At 43.9% G+C, this 20,212-nt stretch overlaps 2 protein-coding genes across 15 annotated transcripts in view; one reads left to right on the top strand and one right to left on the bottom strand.

The window, feature by feature from the left end:
- Positions 1-1,130: 1,130 nt before the first annotated feature.
- On the bottom strand, positions 1,131-9,613 carry Erg28 (ergosterol biosynthesis 28 homolog). 3 transcript variants are annotated; one of them, XM_048449251.3, is made up of 6 exons: positions 9,440-9,613; positions 6,973-7,134; positions 4,466-4,556; positions 3,664-3,719; positions 1,999-2,117; positions 1,131-1,897 (listed from the first exon to the last, which is right to left on the bottom strand). In XM_048449251.3, the coding sequence occupies exons 2-5, from the start codon at positions 7,103-7,105 to the stop codon at positions 2,008-2,010; spliced, it is 390 nt and encodes a 129-aa protein (XP_048305208.1). In that variant the 5' UTR covers positions 7,106-7,134; positions 9,440-9,613; the 3' UTR covers positions 1,131-1,897; positions 1,999-2,007. The 3 variants fall into 3 exon arrangements, with proteins under 3 accessions (XP_048305208.1, XP_048305206.1, XP_048305207.1); XM_048449249.3 differs by lacking the exon at positions 3,664-3,719; XM_048449250.3 differs by lacking the exon at positions 3,664-3,719 and having other exon boundaries at positions 6,973-7,130; positions 9,440-9,554.
- Positions 9,599-20,212, top strand: part of Ttll5 (tubulin tyrosine ligase like 5) — a 248,565-nt gene continuing 237,951 nt past the window's right edge. For 11 of the 12 annotated variants that reach the window (XM_087911620.1, XM_087911618.1, XM_087911617.1 and 8 more), the window contains exons 1-3: positions 9,834-10,058; positions 11,480-11,651; positions 17,350-17,456. In XM_087911620.1, the coding sequence (XP_087767746.1) occupies positions 11,578-11,651; positions 17,350-17,456 (181 nt within the window). In that variant the 5' untranslated portion in view covers positions 9,834-10,058; positions 11,480-11,577. Of the gene's footprint in view, positions 9,701-9,833; positions 10,059-11,479; positions 11,652-17,349; positions 17,457-20,212 lie in introns of those variants that run through there. The other variant, XM_087911615.1, reaches the window with a different exon arrangement.

Genomic DNA, 20,212 nt, shown 5'->3' with positions numbered 1-20,212 from the left:
CTTTCCCTCTAAAATACTTTTCTGTGTATTTAACTAAGACCACCAGCCATCCTCCTTACCCTTACCCAAGCCACTTCCTTCCTCTGGCCTTACACCTTTCTCGAAGCATTCACCCTTCGGCAGCTTTGCTGATCTCATTCCTTGAATGGTTGCTTCTCCTTTTACCCTAAATGCTCAACATCTACCTTCTGGCCATTTGAGCCTCAGCTGAAGCCCTCCAGTTCAGGGAGATCTTTCTGATCTATCTATTGTCTTCCTTGTAGTGAGTCTTTTTCTGTCCTGCCATCCAGTTCCCAAAGAACCACATGGAAACTTATTATGAAAGCTTGGTCTTAGCTTAGACTTGTCCCACTAGCTCTTATAACTTAAATTAACACATATCTTTTAATCTATGTCCTTTTATGAGGCTCAGCTACCTTTACTTTGTAATGTCTATGCTGCTTGCTCTGCATTCCTTCTTCCCAACATCCTCTCTGCCCCCAAAGTCCTGTCTAGCTATTGGCCGTTTAGCTTGTTATTAAACCAATCCAGGGGACACATCTTCACAGTGCACAAAAAGATAATTCCTCAACAATTCCTCCCTCCGCCTCTTGATTCAAACACCTGCTTCCTTATAGAATTCTGTCTGATGTTCTTGGCTGTTTCATGGAACCTGTTATCCTGACGGTGTGAGGCCCATGGCCTTGTCTATGTTGTTCATGTCTCCATCCTGAGGATCTAACATGGAAAAACACTCATAGGTATTTGTTGAAACAATACTAGCTTGCTGAATATACAGTGTTGTTCATATGGAGGCATTGACCTTGCTTCCTTACACCCTCATGGCTGTTCCTCCTAGGCTGCTTCATTCTACTTTCTATAGCTGTGCTCAGGAATCTACTTCTTTAGGCCATCACTGTTGCGCTGTCGATGTGGAATCCTGAAGGTGAAGAAGGGAGAAGGGAAGCTCTGGCGTCAAGAAGACAAGTAAGCAAGTGAGACTGAGGAGCTAGAGGCAGCCAGGCTTTTCAGGGCCTCGAGCTGTCCTACTCTCTGCCGTGGACAAAAAGACGCAGAGAGCTCGGCTGCTCCAGTGTTGGGGCTCATGGAGGGTAAGAGGCCCTTAGGAAAGGTCAAAGTACAAAGACTGATCAGAATAGAAGGTTCTTCCATTTATTATAAAATGCATTACACAAATACAACTGACCGAAAGGTCTAAAAGCAGTCCAGACTCTTCCAACCTTTATCCAGCTGTAGATAAAAGAGAAGCCTGGTCCTGCTCACACGGAGGGCAGCCCTTCTCAGAAGAACTGCCTGTCCCTTGGATGGGTCAGAGTCTTGGGGTCCAGCAGCAGAAAGGAGGTCTGTATGCGTGGACAATCTCTGGAAGCAGCCCTTGGTCGCAGCTGCTCTGGGCAGGCAGCAGCTTGAGTTTCACAGTTCATATTCCCACCACACCAGTCAAAGCGAGGAATGGCGATAAACGGAAAAAGTGAAAGACTGGAAAAGGGAGCCTGGGGGGTGAGGTGGGGTCCTGCTAGGGGAGGGCACATGGGTGTGTGGGGGGGCTTCTGAGGATTTCATAACTTTGATTAATGTAACAGAATATTTCTTAGATGACTCTAAATTATATGTACATGTTACATAAGTTTTCTGTATGAATATCTTAAATATTTAAAAACATTAAAAACCCAAAACCCCAAAAGCTTAAGATGCTGAACCTAGATGGAGCGAAGGACACAGCTGAAAAGAAACAATATAATGACAGAGGATGAAGAACGATGACCGCCAAGGCGGAAGACGATGATGTTTTGGAGGTGGCAAGGCTGGCCTCAGCTTCAGTTTCTCTTCTTCTGCATGGAGCCTGGTTCTGCCTCTAGATACCGGAGCCCAACCAGCATACCCAGGATGGAGAGACCTTCAACGCAGAGAGAAGATTAGCGGTGGCTATAAAAACTGCACCAGCCCATCACCGCAGGGGTCACTACCGCAGGGGGTCTAGGGCAGCTTGGTGCTTACTTGCCACCATCAGGGGTGCCAGCACACCAACTGTGGGAGCTGCTGTTCCATATACGAACAACTCCGAGAGGAAGTGTCCCAAGGCGAGGAAGAATGTCCACAGTGTGATGTGGTAGAGTCTGTAAGGGACAGACAAGAGATGGGAACCAAAGTGACTACGTGTTTGGTGCAGCACTGCAGAGGGCATTAGCTGACTGGACACAAGTGACACATTCCTTAGAAACACCTGGCTATTTAATCACATCGAGTTCTACTCTCCTGGGGCAAAACTAGAGACCTCTGAGGCATGGGCCAAGCAGCCACAGGGGGCCTCTATGACTTAGCAAGGTAGAGAGCAGTTACCATGAGAGAATCTGGATGGCAGACTTGGGCCGTGCAGCAGTTCTGGATCAAACATACTCACGCGCTCGGTGCCAGCTGACAGACTCTAGCCGAAGCCTACCCTAGCAGGTGTCTGGCCATGAGCCAGCCAGTGCTGCGTGATGGAACTGTACATGAGTGTTTTCAGTGGCAAGAGGCCTTCAGATGGCAGTACAGCTTTGCTAGTTTATGTCTTGGCCTAAAGTCTGGTCTGGGGAGGTCACACAGCAACTCCAGAGGAGGAGAACTTGCTCCTCAGTTTTGACGATGAGATGGTGGCTGACCACCTGAATTTCAGGAATCTGGTTTCTTGTTTTTGTAAACTATGAAAAAAAAATTAGGACACACTCCAAGTAAATAGTAAACTGTAACGAAGCACAGTGTGACCAAGACTCAGCCCTACCGGTTTTCACATTTGGACACTTTTGGTTCTTTTCAGTTCTGGGGATCAAACTCTGGGACTAATGAATGCCAGGCAAGTATTCTGACTCTGAGCTAGATCCCCAGCTGGATACTTTTATATTACAAAGAAACAAACATTACAGAAGTGGAAACATCTGTGCACCCTTAGTCTACCCTGACTGCCTTCTCCTCGCTCCCCTTTTCAAAAGTACCCAGTGTCTTAAGTTGGTTTTTTATCATGCTGGTGCATGTTGCATGTGTGTGTGTGCATGCACATGCGTGTACGCACGATAATTTTGAGTTTCTGGTGAGGGAGGGAATAAGCTCAGGCTGCATGTCAGAGGTCAATGGATCAAAGTCCTAAGCTAGAAGTGACTGGAAACATTAACTCAGCATTTGCAACTGCTCTGGGCTGGAGGAGGGAAAGCTCTGAATGGAGAGCAGGGGTGAGGGCGAGAATGAATTCTGTTCACTCTTCGTGCACAGCAAACAGAAGCTGCAGCCCTTATACCTAGGTCTTCAAAAATGATTATCCCATCCTCCCTTCTTCCCATTCACCCAGAGAGGTAGAACGGCTATCTATTATCACTTTACAGATGGAGACCAAGGTACAGAGAGAGCAGATAACAAACCCAGTTACCGGCAACGCTGAGAGCAGAATGTGTTTTCCTTGCTTTCATTCTTGACCCCGGCAGTTTCCACTAAACCATACTGCTTCTAAAAATATGTGTCCAATCTAGGACATTTAATCCAGTTTCAAGTATAAAAAAAATTAAAAATAAAGATGGAAAGATCAAAGGGCTAATAGTTTTGCTTCAAATCCCACTTGAGTCAGTCTCCCTCTGCTTAAGTTAATTGAGTTTTTAATATTTATATTACAAAATCAGTAATGAAAATCACTACCTTCTCTCCCCAGGGGCTGCTGAGAGACTGAGGCAAGGTCATGTAGGTGAAAGCTCCTGGAAAAACCAGAGAGGAGCCATAAATATTGTTGCTTCCTTTCTTCCCCAGATGCCGAGGGGGAGGAGCAAGATAAAAAGATTTCAGTGTAAGGTTGGCCCTTTGACAGATTCACCCAGTGAATTGAGCAATGGCTGTTTCAACCGAGATAGTGATTACTGCCAGGAAGAAAGCTTAAGCTCCCTCCAGTGGCCAAGACTGGGTATGGCAGCATCTAGAAAAGAGGCTAGGATGGCCTGCACCTGTTTATTTTCATCTTACTCTTTGCAGAGGCAGCATACATGTTTCCCTTACTGACCTCCTCGTGGGCCTCTTTCAGTTTCTCTCTTTTCATGAGTTTCTGGTCGTTCATGATTAATGAGGGTTGTGCGAAATGTATAGGACTAGGGATGTAGCTCAGGGCTAGAGCATATACTGACTGTGCTCAAGGGCCTTCATTTGATCTAGCAGCACTGGGAAATAAAACCAAAACAGAACTCCAAGGCTAAACTGAGCACAGCACTCGAGTTCTTAGATAGAAGGTGGGTTCCAGTCAAGAGGTCTGATGCAGGCCACTCACTAGTCAATGGCAACGTCATTTGCTCTGCTCTGTCAGGCCTAAAGCATTTCAGGCCTGGAAGGAATGGTGCGGCTCTATGCTAATGACGTAAAGTGATTTAACAGGTCCCAACAGCAGGGCAGTGCACATGCGTGGAGCCTGACTGGCAACAAAAGGAAGCCAAAGGCCTTCTTTTCCCTGACATACGTTTTGTTGTGGATGTCAATGGCACAGAGGCAGCGAATCACTGACGATAGCAGCGTCCAGATCCCAAAGGTCCGGGCTTGGAGGCCATTCACTGTGTAGTAAAGAACAAGAGCGGTGAGAAGGGGAGGGCTGCAGTGAGCTTTGCCCTAAGCTAGTCCGCTTCCCCGTGAGTCACAGAAAGTAGCTGAGCCTGACCTCCCAGTGGGGGCTGGGGAGCGGAATGGAAGGAATTCTGAGTGCTGCTCCAACCTCTTCCGATGTTGCAGAGATGGTCTGAACACACAGATGCCTAGCAGGACCCACAAACGTTATAGACAGCTAGAGACCAGACGCCAGCACCAGCACAGATGTGCTCGAGACGGGGACTTCCAGAGGTCTCAGATCTGCTCTGTCGGGACGATGCACAAACCAGGATGGCTTCTTGTGCACACAGAAGTGTAAAAAATACTATTTCTCTGGGGGTTCCTGGGGTCTCTGTTCTTGGTAGCTTCATTGTGATGCTGCTGAATTAAATAGCTTGCCTTGAAGATTCAAGTCACGTTTCCCTGGAACAGTGGCTCTTGAATAGTGGTTCTTTCTGCATCACCTGAAGGAGTCTTATAAAATCCCCAAGCTCTGGACACCTCATGAGTTATATCAGATTCTCTAGAGATGCGTCCTGGCATGAGTACTTTCTAGAAACACCCTGCTTGCGTAACTTAAATGTAGAGCCAGTGAACTGAAGCACCCTGTGATTTCAAATGTTCAAACTGCAAAACACGGCTAGTTCTTTTGCTGATCTCTTTCTTATAGAAATTTTTTTTTCATATTTAAAAAAAAATCTGGGAGTAGTTCAGTTGTTAAGCACTTGCCCAGCATGCAGAGTAAGATGTCCTGGGTTTGACTCCAGCACTGGGGGTGGGGTGGGGTGGGAATCAATGAACAAAGTCGACAACCGAGAAGTTTAACTTTCACTTGGCCTTAAAAAATTTGTTTGCCTTTGGAAATGCAGATAACTCTGCTAAATTCACACCAAGGACCTTTTAGAGCGTAATGAGAAAATACTTGAAACGTCAGCCATTTGGCCACACATTCTTTAGAAACCAAGTTGGTGGCTTTTCTAACGAAGACCAAAGAAATTCCTTTAGTGTGATATACTCAAAACCTGACAAGATCAAGTGAAAGTTTACATGTCTAGGCCACTAGAGCACTGCTTTGCCAACACACATGTGCACATGCTCTCTCTCTCTGGGCAAGAAGATGCCCTCTCCACTTCCAGATAATTTCCACAATCCTGTGCTGTGCAACTGTACAAGTTCCATGACCACGTGGGACAGCAACTGAGCGGGAAGAAAAAAATCCTTCCTGATCACCTTTCCAGGTTCTTGACTCCCATTTTATCTGAACTTCGTTCAAAGTAAGCCTCAGCCTATTTAATTTCATTCCTACCTACATGTTGCAGAGGAATGAGTAGGTCAGAGCCTGGATCTGGGTTAGCTATAAATGTGACAGAGCTGCCAGCTGCTGTCAATCAGTGCTGCAGCTCCAAGTACCCCCGTGCCAATGGCATGAAGTGCCAGTTGCAGAGTATACACAAGCAGTGGAGAGCTTCGTGAGTTGGGAAAGGTCACTGTGAACCGAAGTTTTACTTTGAGAGAGAAATCTGGAGGGATTTCAAGTATTCACTTGGACTACAGCTTAGTTTGGGAAAATCTTGGCTGGGTAACTGTCTACCTGTTACACAGACGATGAACCGTGTGTGCTGTGCCCTGATTTCTGAGGAGGGCACTGAGATACAGTAAAACGTCTCTTTATGGCTTTCGAATAGCATCCCAGAGTCAGTATGCCATTCTATTTCCTTGCTTGTCCTTATGCATGTGCTTCTGAACACATCCATTGTCCAGGGTGGTGTCAACTGAATGGGGAGGTATCCAGAGATAACAGAAAAAGGGGTCAAGTGCTTCCCACACATTCTATTACTCTAGTGGCTACCAAGACTGGACTAGACAACAGAACCAGCGGGATATTTCTAGAACGAGATTCCCAGCCAGGTCTGAATGATTAGATTTGGAGATGGAGAGAAGTGTCTGTGTTTTCATAGACTAAGTAGCCTGGTTTGTTCAGATCTATAGCCCAATTGGGGAATTAACAGCTAGGCCAGTGCTATACAGAATGCACTTCTTTACATTCTTTTCTTTTTGCTATTCTAATCAATTAATTTGTTTGCGGGGGGGGGATGGGGAACAGGGGATTGAGACAGGGTTTCTCTGTGTAACAGCCCTGGCTGTCCTGGAACTCACTTTGTAGACCAGGTTGGCCTCGAACTTGCAGAGTTCTGCTTCTGCCTTTCCAGTGCTGGGATTAAAGGTGTGCACCACCATGCCCGACAATAAATTTATTTTTTGATATAGGGTCTCACCAAATTGTCCAGTCTGGCTTTGAATTCTCAATCTTCTTGCCCTATCCTCTTGTACGCTTGGATTATAGGCATGTGCTATGGTGCCCGGCCAGCTCTTTTGACTTCTTACCAAGGTTTGGCTTGCCAGTGTAGAGCTTCTCATAGAGAAAGGTGTGGTCTCGGAAGCTCTGGAGCGTGTTCCCCATGGCTATGATGGACACCATAACCAGCCAGCTTCGTAACACGTTCAGGAAGCGGCTCATGATTTCCCCTCAGAGAGAGGGTGCTCTGTCTTGGAAACAAAGAGGACATAATGAAGGTACTTCCTCATCCACCACAGCTCTCTCACCTCTGGGGTTAGTCTGGGTCCCACTCGCAAGAGCTGGTCCGAGGGACACTGGCAGAAGACGTCACAGACTCCTCCTCGCGTCCTCTGGGGCAACCCTATTTTCTTGCCACACCGCTTTTACTTGACGTGATGCCTAGGAATATTTGCCCTACATGGAGGTATGCTGAACTTTGTTCAGAGTGACCGAGGCTAAAAAAGAATGCAATGGGTGGAAATTCTAGCAGGAAAGAAATGGCAAGAAGGGGAGCAGAAGAAATGGGGTGGACTAATATTTCTATAAAACGATAGACTGGGTTTCTGGGTGAAGCTTGTGCTGCTGCCAGGGCTCAGTCACTGTGATGAGGGTGAGTGAACGGTGACCTTGCAGCATGATGTGCAGCGTTTGCCTTTGTTAAGTCATCCTCCAAAGCACAGTACTGCTCTAAGTCAGAATTCCATCCCCTTGCCTGGAATCAGTACTGTGTCTTCATCTCTTCATGCCATTCCTTTGCAATACAAGTGGTTCAAAGGCGGTTTTAAATCTACTCAGATACCTGGATACTGATGACATACTTCCAAATTTATAGAAGCTGTACTGTCCATTTGAGTGGAAGCTATGGTGTGGTTGACCAACTGGTATTCTTAGTTTTCCTCTGCCTGGTTCACAGATACATCATGTTTCATAAACTAAAACATTAAAAAAACCCAACTTCCTTGGCTTGGTGTTGGGTTGCAAGAAAAACTACACTATATCAGTTAGGGGCGTTGTGCCCTATACTTGCCCCATGTATCTAACATTATATTTCACTCACTACCTATATCACCATAGGCAGGCACTACTAGTATTTCCATTTTACAAATGGAGTCTAGAACTAGTAGCTAAGTGATTCGCTTAGGTAACAAAGTTAATATATGGCAGATTGCCATGGTCTGTTGAAATGACTCTGTGTAAATACTACCTCCCCATGAATATTTTGATGAAGTTCCCATCTTAAAAAAATATTTACTTGCTTTGAGACAGGGTTTTACTATGTAGCCCTGGCTGGTCTGGAACTCATTACACAGACCAAGCTTGTCTTGAACTCACAGAGATTCATCCGCCTCTTCCTCCTGAGTGCTGGAACTAAAGACGTGTGCCACTATGCACAGCCAAATTCCCATTTTTTTTTTTTTTGAGGAAGCTAAACACACCAGAAACACTGTTGTCTTCAGATGGTAGAAGAGCAAGTTTCTATACCTTTTGTTTAGATCAAGCATTGTTGAGTAGCGATTTCCATCAGTTTGATCTAAATGAATCCCACAAAAATAATTTATCACGATCATCATAATTTTGGCCCTTCATTGATCTGTTGTCAGGCTAACTTCTTTGTCCTGAAAGCTGTAGGAAACTATCAGGCTGCCTTTATCACGGTGGTAACATGTTTCAGTACGATTCCACACTACCCAGCATGGATAGTAAAGTGAAGTGACCAAAATCCAACCAAAAAGGGCGTCAGAAGGGTGAATCAAGGGGAAACAGAGGCCCCAAACACAGACTGTCCCTGTCTATCGAGTCTCTGGCCCTCACAGACATTCACAACCTAGGCCAAGATCCATGTCTCTTTATTTCGTCAACACCAGACTCAATTTGACTTAGTTAAAAAAAGCTGCACCTTCACACATACTCCCTTTCAATAGAACGCAGACCGTATGCCTTCCACTCTACAGACCTTAGAAATCCCAGCAGAGAGCTGATGAAGACACAACCAATGTATTTCCGTATTGCTCTACCAATTCCTCAAAACCATTTCCCTGGAGTTTTCAGGTGATGGGAGCGGCGGGGTTTACAGTATTAACTTCCAAATTTTGTCCAGATCTAGTTCAGCGTTGATGCAATGCTAATTAGCAATCAGGAAAGAAGGATTCCTATCCTAGCTCCACCACTCAGCTCGGGGGTCTCAGGCAAGTCACTGAGACTCCACAGCCCCAGTTTTCTCACCCGTCAATTGGGGATACAAACATTTATCTCAAGGGTTACTGGGGAATTACATGAGAAAACGAGCAAAGCTTCCTGCACAGAGCTAGGTTCAAAGTGACTGCTCGTTCCTTCATCCGTCCCTTGAATTTAGCAAACGCTCTCCATTTTCCTAGCACCCCCTTGGACATCGTTTCTAGATTCCTTCCCCTCCCAAAAGGTAGCTTTCCAGGCAACCCCCACTTTCCTAAATTCTTCAGATAGTTTCATTCGTATGCAACACGGACACCTACATCCCATTCCAAATTCTCCTACCTGACGACCCAGTACTACTTCAGCACGAGAACCGGCAGCATCCACAAGCCAGCTCCCCCAGGACAGCGCCAGTCCCAAGTCCACCCGGGCCACTGTCCCCGCCCCCACCCTCAGTCCCGCTCTAGGATTGGGTCGTTCCTGTCAGTCCTCGCTCCGATTGGCTGGGCTGGTTCAGTTCGAGCTGGCGATAGGGAGTGAACCCTTTGCTGCCAATCAGCAGTTGCGGACGCCTAAGCCTCTCCCCGCTGCGCTGCTCACGCGGTAAACCCTTCTGTCAAGCGCGGCGGAACTCTGGGTTTGGAGTCAGCCTTTAGGGGTGGGGGAAAACGCGGAAAGTAAAGAAGCCAAGAAATCCTTCTGGCGACAGCCTGGCTCTACGGGCGCGGCGCCCGGGCGCGCCGTGATGACGCCATCCGTCCGCGCCCGCAGTCGAGCGTTGTTCGCGCCGCTGGCAGGCGCCTGCGCAGTGGCTCCGAGCGGGCGGTTGCTTGTTGGTTGTTGTAGTAACGGGGGAAGCAGCCTTCGGCGGCTGCGTTGATTCCGACTGGGGAAGGAGAAGGGAGGTGAATCAGAGCCCGGTCCCCGCCTGCCAGCCCCGAGCTATGAGAAGATGAGACAGGTAAACGCCTGCTGGGCGCGCTTCGGGGAGGTACGCCCCAAGGCTGGGTGGGCGCCGCTGCGCTTCCCTCCGAGCCCCGGAGCAGCTGTTGGCTTCCGGGCGTGCTGGGCAGAAGCGCTGCGGCACAGTCGCCGCGTCCTTGCCAGCGTAGCACCTGCGGAGCTGCCTAGGGTTGGGGTGCAGCAGGCGACAGATCCCCGGAGGGACAAGGACTTCCTTGGGCATAGTGTCTCTAATCGTCAGAGCGCCCTGTCTCGTCTTGCTCGTCAAGGAGTCAAGGGAAGGTGGGCATCCTTCCTGCTTGGAGGTTTTAGTTTAACTTAAAAGACGCTTAAGCATTTTGGGAAAGATCGAGAAATCCCTTTAGGAATCATCCGAAAAGAATCATTGAGGTTGCCAGATGCTGCCGATTTCTGCTGAAGATGTCTGGCTGTTGCCGCCTGCTGCAGTTGTTTCGTTGGCTTGGTCTTGTCGTGTATGCATAGACAAGCAAAAGTTTGGAAAATTGCCCCAAATCGATTATCTCTGAGTAACGAGCGTTTTTTTCTATGTGTTTCTATTTCTTCTAAAACAGCGAACATGAACTTTTCCTCCATAGAAAGTTTGAAGTTAGAAATGCAGAGTTGAAAATGTTCTATTTTTAATGTCTACTTTAGGTTTGAATTAAAATGTGTAATTTTTTTTTTTAGTAACAGAATAATTATTAAGAGTGTTTGGCTCCTTACTCCCCAGATGTTTATGTCATCCCTGGTGAGAGGAAAGATTTTCTTTATACTTTTATTAAAAGTTAAGTTAAATTGGTTTTCCTAGAAACATAGCATCATGATTCCTAGAAACATTGCTTGTGGCAGAGTCTGTATAGTCACAAGTGTTGTGGATCTTGAATTTTTGTTTTGATCCTAGTCAGATTCATCTAGCAAAGACTTGTTTAAATTTAGGCAGTTAGTGTCAGAGTGCCCTAAAGCTGTCCTGTTTTGGTGCATGCTACATTTGCTATATATGAAAAGTGAGGAACTCAAATTTAGTAATAGCCTTTGAGATACAATAGAGACACTGTGTTTGAAAAAAATCTTAAGCTGGATGTGGTGGTACATGCCTTTAATCCCAGCACTAAGGGGTGGTTTGCGGGGGCAGAGGCTGGTAGAGCTCAGAGTTTGAGGCCAGCCTATTCTCCAGATTGAGTTCCAGGAGAGCTAGGGCTACTCAGAGAAATCCTGTCTCAAAAAAAAAAAAAAAAAGAAAAGAAAAGAAAAAATAATTTTGATTTTTGTGGCGTATGAGGTGCACTGTGGCAGAAGGTGAGCTTCTAGAGGTTGGATATATTTAGGAATATATTCCTTTTCATTCATTTTTAAAGATTGTGCCCAAAACCCTGAAGTGCCCACCTGCATTGTATTTGAAATCCTCTGACTTTTTCGCAGGAGTCTGTGCCATCCAAATTGTCTGATCCAGTGAAACTGCAAGGAAGAAAGGTCTCTGAGGCCTCTGTCTGTTGACTGCATGACAAACCCTAAAGGAAATGCCAGTTGTGATGGCCCGGGACCTGGAGGAAACAGCATCATCCTCAGAGGATGAGGACCTGGTAAACCAAGAGTAAGTCATAGCAAGCCCTTGGGGTGGAAAGTCGCTCCTCTTGCTCATAGCCAGCATCCCTGCTCTGGTGTTGTCCCCTTGTGACTGAAGTCAGCATCCTGTTATTCACTTCCCCTTCAGCTGTCAGAAATGTAAAGGCTGGGCTGTATGTTTCCAGGCTTGTGAGAGACTATCAGCTTTAAATGCTGTAAAGTTCAGGTAGGCGCTCGGGTGCGCTTGTGGTTTATTTATTTATTTTTTTACTCGTTTGTTTTGTTTTTTGTTTGTTTTTTTTTTTTTTGAGGTAGGGTCTCATTCCTATTGTGCTCCCACTACATCTGGCTTTGAAACAATATATTTACATATTTTTAAAGGCTTGCATGTGCCTGCTTGAGTTTATATGCATCATGGGCCTGCAGGTTCCTGAGGAGACCAGAAAGCATGGGATCCCCTGGAGCTGGGGTTACAGAAGATTGCAGCTGGGAAATAAACCTGGGTCCCCTTCAGGAGCAGGAAGCTCTCTTAACTGTAGAGCCATCCCTCTAGTCCCTGCATTTGGCTTTTTTTCTTTCCTTATGGGTTTTGGGATTGAACTCAGGTCTCCAGGCTTACAAATAAGTACGTTTACCTGTTTAACCATTTCCCTGGCCCCATTGTGTGAACATGAATTTTTTTTTTACATTTATTTATTTTAGTGTTTGTGTGTGTTGGGGGTGGGGCACACATGGTGCAGTGGAGGCCAGAGCATAGCTTGTGGAGTCTGTTCTGTCCTTCTACCATGTAGGTTCTGGGACTCAAACTCAGGTCTCGTGTGGTGACCAGCACCTTTATCCATGCAGCCATCTTGCCAGCCTCGTGTCAGGTTCACTCTTAACCAGTAGCGTTTAATAATTTGAAAATTTGAGATTTTGAAAGTTTTAGAGATGGCTGAAAAGTTATTTTCCTAAGCTCTGACCTTGACTATACTAGTTTTCTTAAAATCCTTTACAACTATAGAGCAGTGGTGATATAAAGAGCCTCAGCGCTCCTCCGAGGATGTTCGAGTTCTGCAGCTCGTGGCGTTGGCTCTCTGGAGTTTTTTTAGGTTAAGAGTCAACTTCCTCTTTTTTTTGTTTTTTTCCTGACAGGGTTTCTCTGTGTAACAGTCCTGGCTGTCCTGGAACTCACAGAGATCCACCTGCTTCTGCCTCCCAAGTGCTTGAATTAAAGGCGTGTGCCACCGCCGCCTCCCTGCGCCACCACCGCCTCCCTGCGCCACCACCGCCTCCCTGCAAGAGTCAATTTTCGTTTTGCTGGATCCTCATAATGAAAATGATTAACATTGTCAAGTGCAGCTCCTGTAGATGGTGTAGTGTAGAGATTGAAAGATTTTAATTTGAAGATGTTATTTCTACTTTGTTAAACTCATTCTTGCAAATATCAAAAAAGATCTTCAAGAACGCTTACAGAGAATAGATGGATTGAGGTCTGAGCTTAGCCCTCCTGGATTTTGAAGGGTTTTACTTCTCGTGGTTTTGCTTGATACAAAAGAGAAAAGCTGATTTATTGTCACGATAACTTATTTAGTTATTAAGCTGATTTAATGTTAAGATAGCTTACTTAAATATATTTTAAACTTTCATGTATATACTGTATTTACATCATTTTCCCCCTCCTACTTCCCCTCTCCAAATTCATGTGTTCTTTTTCTTTATTAGCTTTATATAAATGTATATTCATGCAAATGTATGCACATATATTTGTAAACAAATAAATACCTAGTCACAATCTGGAGGTCAAAGTGTCCTGGAACTCACTAGATAACCCAGCCTGACCTCAAATGCATAGCAAGCCTCCTGCCTCAGCTTGCTGAGTGATTGGGATTATAGGTATGAGTGAGTCACTGCTCCTAGCTTAAGATGTTATTTCTTAGTCCTTTAGAATATGTACTCTGTAACCTGCGTAACTGCCAGGCTAATTGGAAGGAATGTTATTATGTATGAAATTACTCAGTAAAGTTGTGAAGCACCATATAAATGTAAGGTATTGGTTACTGCATTCACGGTAGACTTTATAAGATAGAAGATTATGTCAATAGAGTTTGAAAATTAGTTGAAAGATTAATTAAGTTTTGAGGAAAGATTTATCATCGTCATTAGTTCATAGCAAATAATAATGATTTGACAGTGTATTTGGGTCACTCTCTTTCAGATAATTAAATGAGTAATTCCCTCTGCCTTCATGTGCCATTTTGCTCTCAGTGTACTGTCTTTTATTCGTTTTACAAAATTTTAAATGCCAACCAAAATTGTTCTTTGATTCTGTTTTTTTAATCTCTCAGTAGAGGCTTAGGTGGTGAGCATGGAAAATCCAAAATAACTCTTGACTGTTGGCTTATATTCATAATTGAGAAATGTTAAATATCTAGTAGATTTTATGAAAAGTACAGATGTTCTCTTCCCAACGTTCATCTCAATTCATGGAGTTTTTGCAGACTCCTATTATTTTTTGTGGTTACTCTGGTTTCATCAGCTAATGTCCCGGTCTATCAGATACTTGTTTATACCCTCAGAAGCTGACTTTGGGTTTCTGATACTGTGATAAAACACCATGACTAAAAGCAGTATGGGGAGAAAGGGTGTATTTTAGCTTATATGTCCAGATCACAGGTCTACGGTGAAGGAAAGTCAGGGCAGGAATTCGAGGCAGGAAGCTAAAGGCAGGAACTGAAGCAGAAGACTTGGAGGAACACTGCTCACTGTCTTTGTCACTCATATTTGTTCAGCCTGTTTTCTTATGTGACCCAATACCACTTGCCCAGGGGCAGTAGTGCCTGCAGTGGGCTACTTCAGTCACTAATTAAGCTGTCCCGCAGGCTTGCCTACAGGACATTCTGCCGGAGTCATTGTCTCAGTTGTGATTTCTTCCTCCCAAATATGTCTAGGTTTGTGTCAAGCTAACAAAAAAAACCAAGTAGTATAAAAACTAAAAGTCATTTTCTTTACATCTAGAGTAGTAGGCTTATATCTTAGAAGTTATAAAAGTTAGAAGGGCTCACACCATCTAAAGCTGTTGAACTGTTGTATGCTTATAGACATCTGTTAAGTCTGACCAGATCCTCAGGTTTTATTAAAGCATTACAGTCCTGGACTCAGGCTTAGGAGCACCAGATGGCCTGTCATTGTTGGCTTCACATTCCAGAGTTGAGATTTCCTTTTTCCAGGTGTGTTGTGGTGATGACTGAAGCTAACTGTGACATTGTCCTTGTTTTACATAGCATTAATTCAGATAACAAATACATAGAAGTTCTCCAGCTTTGGCACCCCAAATACAAATTTATATGTAGCTGTGGAAACTTCCACGTAAGAACTTGATGTAAGGCTTCTTTAGTCGCTGAAAAAAAAGTTAGTAATTTTAATTTCTATTCTGCAAGGTGGCATTATGTCAGCTTGAAAGGCCAGCAGCAAGGGAAGGCATTTTAATGGGGCACTGTGTGAAGAAGGCACAGCAGCAAGATGCTGGCGCTGCTTTGCGCCTCTCTCTGCCTCCCAGGAGCGAGTGTGTTCTTAGGATTTCATAAAGTCAGCCACACAGTTGGTCTGTTTCAGGAAGGATCGTTCACATGTTTTGTTATGGAGCTGAAGAGATGGCCCTGCAGTTAAGGACTTTGCCTGCTCTTTCAGAGGCCCTGGTTCAGTTCCCAGTGACCAAGCAGTAGCTTTCAACATTCTGAAACTCCAGTTCTAGGTGGTCTGATGCCACCTTCTGGCTTCCAAAGGCAACAGGCACATATGTGGTGTGCACACAACATGCTGACAAACATTTATACACATAAGATGAAATAGATAAACCTCCATACCTAACAATAAAGATAAACCTTTCATACCCAACAAAGCAAATTTCGTAATGTACACCAGTTTCAGGTATAAAAAAAAGATTTAAACTTCCAAATTTTAGTTTTGTAATCAATTTGAATTTTTTCTCTTTAGTAGCTGGTGTGAATGTCACTTTTTTTTTTTTAAGAAGAAAATGTTTTTTTTTTTTTTGTTGAAATTGACCTCTTGTCAGGGAACATGGCTTTTAACGACAGCTTAACATCTTACCCAGAGTGCTTTTTAGGTTACTTTGCTAATAATTCCCTTAATAGTTTATTTCTCTTTTTGTCTTTTCATTGACTATGAGTGGAAAGAGTCTCTGTGAGGGATTTGCCTTCCACAGCCAGGGACTGGGCTCTCCACAGCTGTGGATCTGTTCATTGTGGCCAAGTCTTGTTGGGCATTCTTCACTGCGGTGTAATCTATTGTCTGTAATGTGAAGGCACCGTGGTACCAGTCTGTAGCTAGTGCCAGATTGTCAAGGACTTCTGGCTGCTTTCCAGACTCTGCCTATTTTCCTGTGTCTACTGGCACAGAAGGGAGTGTAGGGCAGAAAATGTATTTGGAAAGAAGAGGAATTCATATCTATATTTTAACATGTGTTTAAGATTAAAAAGCAAACTACATACACAAAATCCATTTTGTGCTGGGCAGTGGTGGCACATGCCTTGGATCCCAGCACTCAGGAGGCAGAGGCAGGCAGATCTCTGTGAGTTTGAGGCCAGCCCAGACTACAGAGAGAGTTCCAGAACAGCCAGGGCTATTATACAATATAATATTGTATATTATATACAAACAAACAAAATATCCATCTTTTTTTATTTTTTAAATAGACTCTGTAAATGCCATTTCTCACAAATGGGCACTGTATTGGTTAGATTTTTGTTTTTTTATCAACTTGACACAAGTTAAGATCGTCTAGGAAGAGGGACCTTCAATTGAGAAAATGCGTCCATCGGATTGGTCTGTAGGCAAGTCTATGAAGGCATTTTCTTGATTAATCATTGATGTAGAAGGGTCCACTCCAAGGTGGTCCTGGGTTGAATCATAAAGCAGACCGAGCAAGCCAGGGGAAGTAAGCCAGTAAGCAGCACTCCTCCATGGCTAGACTTCAGTTCCTGCCTCCAGGTTCCTGCCTTGCTTGGTTTTCTGCCTTGGCTTCCTTCCCTCAGTGATGGACTGTTATTAGGTCATCTAAGCTGAAAGAAAACCGTTCTTCCCAAGCTGTTTTTAGTCTTTGTGTTTTATCACAGCAATCAGAAGCTAACTTAGAGCATCACTCTTGTCTGCTTCCGACATCAAGAACAGCAAACATCCATGTTTCTTTTCCTAGATAACAGAGGATAAACTAGATAAAGTATTTGCTTTCTTCATTGTAAAGCTTTGGCAGTTCAAGGCAAGGCCCAAGGCTGCCCAGTTTCTGAGACTTGTGTCCTGGCCAGGGTGAGGCTGTTGAAATTTTGGATTAGGAAGGTATAGCCTGGCCCTGCAGTCTGTGGTTTGACTTGTGTGATCTTGTGAGTTTTCTCAGAGAGTGATACTTAGGAAGTAGATCTCAGTCCACTTAAGACATGGATTGGCTAGCATTCTCAAGGAGTTAAAGTGCACACTATGCAGAACCTTACTTAGATGTGATTTCTTAGCAAGTCCCTGGAAGAAAGCTGACATTGAATTCTCTACTTACACCTGAAAGTTATATGGCCTCAGGCAAGTAACTGAGACACTGTGCTCATTGTGTGGGAAAAGGGTTAAGTGGCATAATGTGACAGTTCTGTTTAGTATGAGGTGGGGACAGCCATAGTCATTTACTCCGACTGTTCATATTTAGATCTGTGAATTAATGAAGTGTCTTATTATACCTGTAGGGATCACCCATGTATCATGTGGACTGGAGGCTGCAGGAGAATTCCAGTTTTGGTTTTCCATGCTGAGGCTATTTTGACAAAGGACAACAATATTCGAGTAATTGGAGGTAGGTGTAACCGCTCCCATAGAAGGAACATCTGGGTTTGACCCTGACAACTTTAGAAAAAGTCTGTCATACAGACAGAGAGGCCTTGGCCGTGACAGCATGCATTGGCTTGTTACTTCAGATATTATTCATAGTTTTTTAAAATTGTTTCCTGAGTGTCTCAAAACTATGTGTTTGTGTTTATTTTTCAAATTGTAATTATTTGCACATACCAGAACGTACCATTTGACCATTTTGGAGTGTGCAATTATTTGGCATTTATTGATTCACGTTTACCACTAGCGTCTAGTTTGAGGACATCTTCATCTACAAAGTAAGCTCTATCTGCATTCAAGCAGCCCTTCTCTTCCTCATTACCACCAATGCCCTGCAACTACTAATCTCTCTGTTTCCATGGATCTTCCCATCCGATTATTTTATATAAGTCAGTGTTTTTCAACCTGTAAGTTGAGACCCCTTTGTCAAACCTCTTTCTCCAAAGATTTTACATTATAATTTGTAACAGTAACAAAATTACAGTTATGCAATAGCGACAAAAATAATTTTGTGGTTGAGGGTCACCACAACGTGAAGAACTGTGTTAAAGGAAGGATGGAAACCACCGATGGAATCACACACATGGCCCTGTGTCAGCCTTCTTTCATGTAGCATGTGTTCAGTCTGTTCATGTTGTCCTTCGTGTCCTAGCTGGATAATATCCCACGAAATGCATGTACCACATCTTATTTATCCATTCATCAGCTGCTAGACATTTTATTTCATAGATAGGAGTCCTCTGGAGACTGAAGTGGTATCTCTGTGTTTTTGGTTTTCACTTCCTTAATGCCTAACAACACTGGAAATATTTACATGTGTATTTTGCTATTTGTATTTCTTTGAAGAAATATCTGTTCAAGTCTTTGCCCCTATTTTACAAATTGAGGTTTGTAGTTACTGGGTCGTGAGAGTGTTCGATCTTTATCAAATGTATGGTTTTCATTTCCCCTATTCTATAGGATATTTTTGCAGGCTTTGTTTTCTGTGAGTTGTTTTTTCCTCAGTAGCAGGTTTTTAGTGTTGATAGCACATGGCTTACCTATATTTTGTTTTTTTATGCCTTTAATAATTGTGTTTGAGAAGCCACTGCCTAACACAATTTGAATTTTTCTATGTGATTTATGGTTAAGGTTTTATATTTAGAACTGAATAGTCTTTGATCCATCTTGAGTTTGTTTTTTTAGTGTTAGGTAGCCATCATTCTTATGTGTTGACATATAGTTGTCCCAGCACAAATAGTTCAAGAGAATGGCACTATTGTCAAAAATCTCTGTACTCTTTTTTTTTTTGGGGGGGGGGGAACACAGGGTTTCTCTGTAGCTTTGGAGCCTGTCCTGAGACTAGCTCTTATAGACCAGGCTGGCCTCGAACTCTGCCTGCTCTGCCTCCGGCACTTAATTATTCTTTAAAAATTTATTTGTTTTTATTTTATGAATATTTTTCTTGCATTTGTGTATACACTTCATGTATATGCAGTGCCCCTAGAACTCAGACGAGAGATGCAGCCTCTAGAACTGTGACGCGTCCCTTTAATCCCAGCTCTTGGGAAGCAGAGGCAGGCAGATCTCTGTGAGTTTGAGGCCAGCCTGGACTACAAAGTGAGTTCCAGGACAGTCACAGCAGGTACACAGAGAAATCCTGTCTCGAGAAACTAAAAAGCTAAAAAAATAAATAAAAATAAGTAAGTAAGTAAGTAAGTAAATAAATAAATAAATAAATAAATATGGTTGTGCGCCACTGAGTGCATGCTGGGAACTGGATCTGGGTGCTCTCTCCCAGTCCTGCCTTTGCCTCTGAGTGCTGGAATTGCATGCACAGCCACACGCAGCGTATTTTAAGTTTGAAATGGGGAATTCTTTAGGATTATTTTGGTTGTTCAAGTTTCTTTGCAAGTCTACCTAATTTTAGGATTAACTTTGCTGTCTCTGAAATACTGGCCTTTGAGGTGTAGACAGAGTCAGCTCTGCGTCCCATGGTTCAGCTGTAGCTGTTTTCACAGCTTAGGAGGATGTGGATCAGCTCTGTCAGGAGGAATGACAGAGTCCATACTTGTGTTCTTGGTCATTAGTTCATGTCTCAGCGTGGGCACGAAGTCGTCTGTCTTGGATAGATCACTTCAAGTCTCTTTGCCGGTTTCACTGTTAGTTAAATGGGGTCAGTCTCTGTCTTGCAGGCATCATAGGAGCAAATGAGATTGTTTAATGTGTGGTACATAACAGGCAATCAAAACTTAGACTGCTTGTTCCTCTTGTTGAATAGGGGCTGCTCTATTTTTAAATGACCCCATAATAAGCGATTTCAGAGAGAACCATAGACTTACTTTTGGGAATTGCGTGTTCTTCTCTTCCCAAGGGCCCTTGTGCTCTAATCCCCCCAGCAAGTTGCTAACCTTCCTTTTAAAGGGATAGGATTTATTCATTTTCCTCTAAAGCCTTAATGACTGAACACTGCTGAGAAAATCCCTTAAATATGATTTGACCAAAATACAAATGTGGTTAAAACCAGCAGAAGTAAAGAAGTAACAATCCCCTCAAAATATGCTGCTCTTGATCTGCTTGTGCTAAAACAAACAACAAAATCTCTGTATTCCCATTTGTTAAAGGTGTGCCCCTCAGTTCCAGGAGCTCCATTTCTCTTCTAACTTCTAGGGGCACTGCACATACATGGAGTGCATACACCTATGTAGGATAAACACTCATACATGTAAAATAATAGTTCAG

The sequence above is a fragment of the Myodes glareolus genome, chromosome 11 (genome assembly GCF_982192425.1).
Source record: "Myodes glareolus chromosome 11, mMyoGla1.1, whole genome shotgun sequence".
In the NCBI taxonomy this organism is placed as follows: Eukaryota; Metazoa; Chordata; class Mammalia; order Rodentia; family Cricetidae; genus Myodes; species Myodes glareolus.
The sequence above is the reverse complement of the archived record's forward strand: the minus strand, read 5'-3'. Positions and strand labels throughout refer to the sequence as shown.

Bases quoted from the DNA above. Each gene is read 5' to 3' on its own strand.
- Erg28 (XM_048449249.3), bottom strand. From the start codon at position 7,105: ATGAGCCGCTTCCTGAACGTGTTACGAAGCTGGCTGGTTATGGTGTCC. The intron at 4,557-6,972 runs GTAAGAAGTCAA...TTTACTACACAG, and splicing joins CACTGGCAAGCCAAACCTTG to TGAATGGCCTCCAAGCCCGG. The intron at 2,118-4,465 runs GTATGTCAGGGA...TGTCCCTTACAG, and splicing joins ATTGACATCCACAACAAAAC to ACTCTACCACATCACACTGT.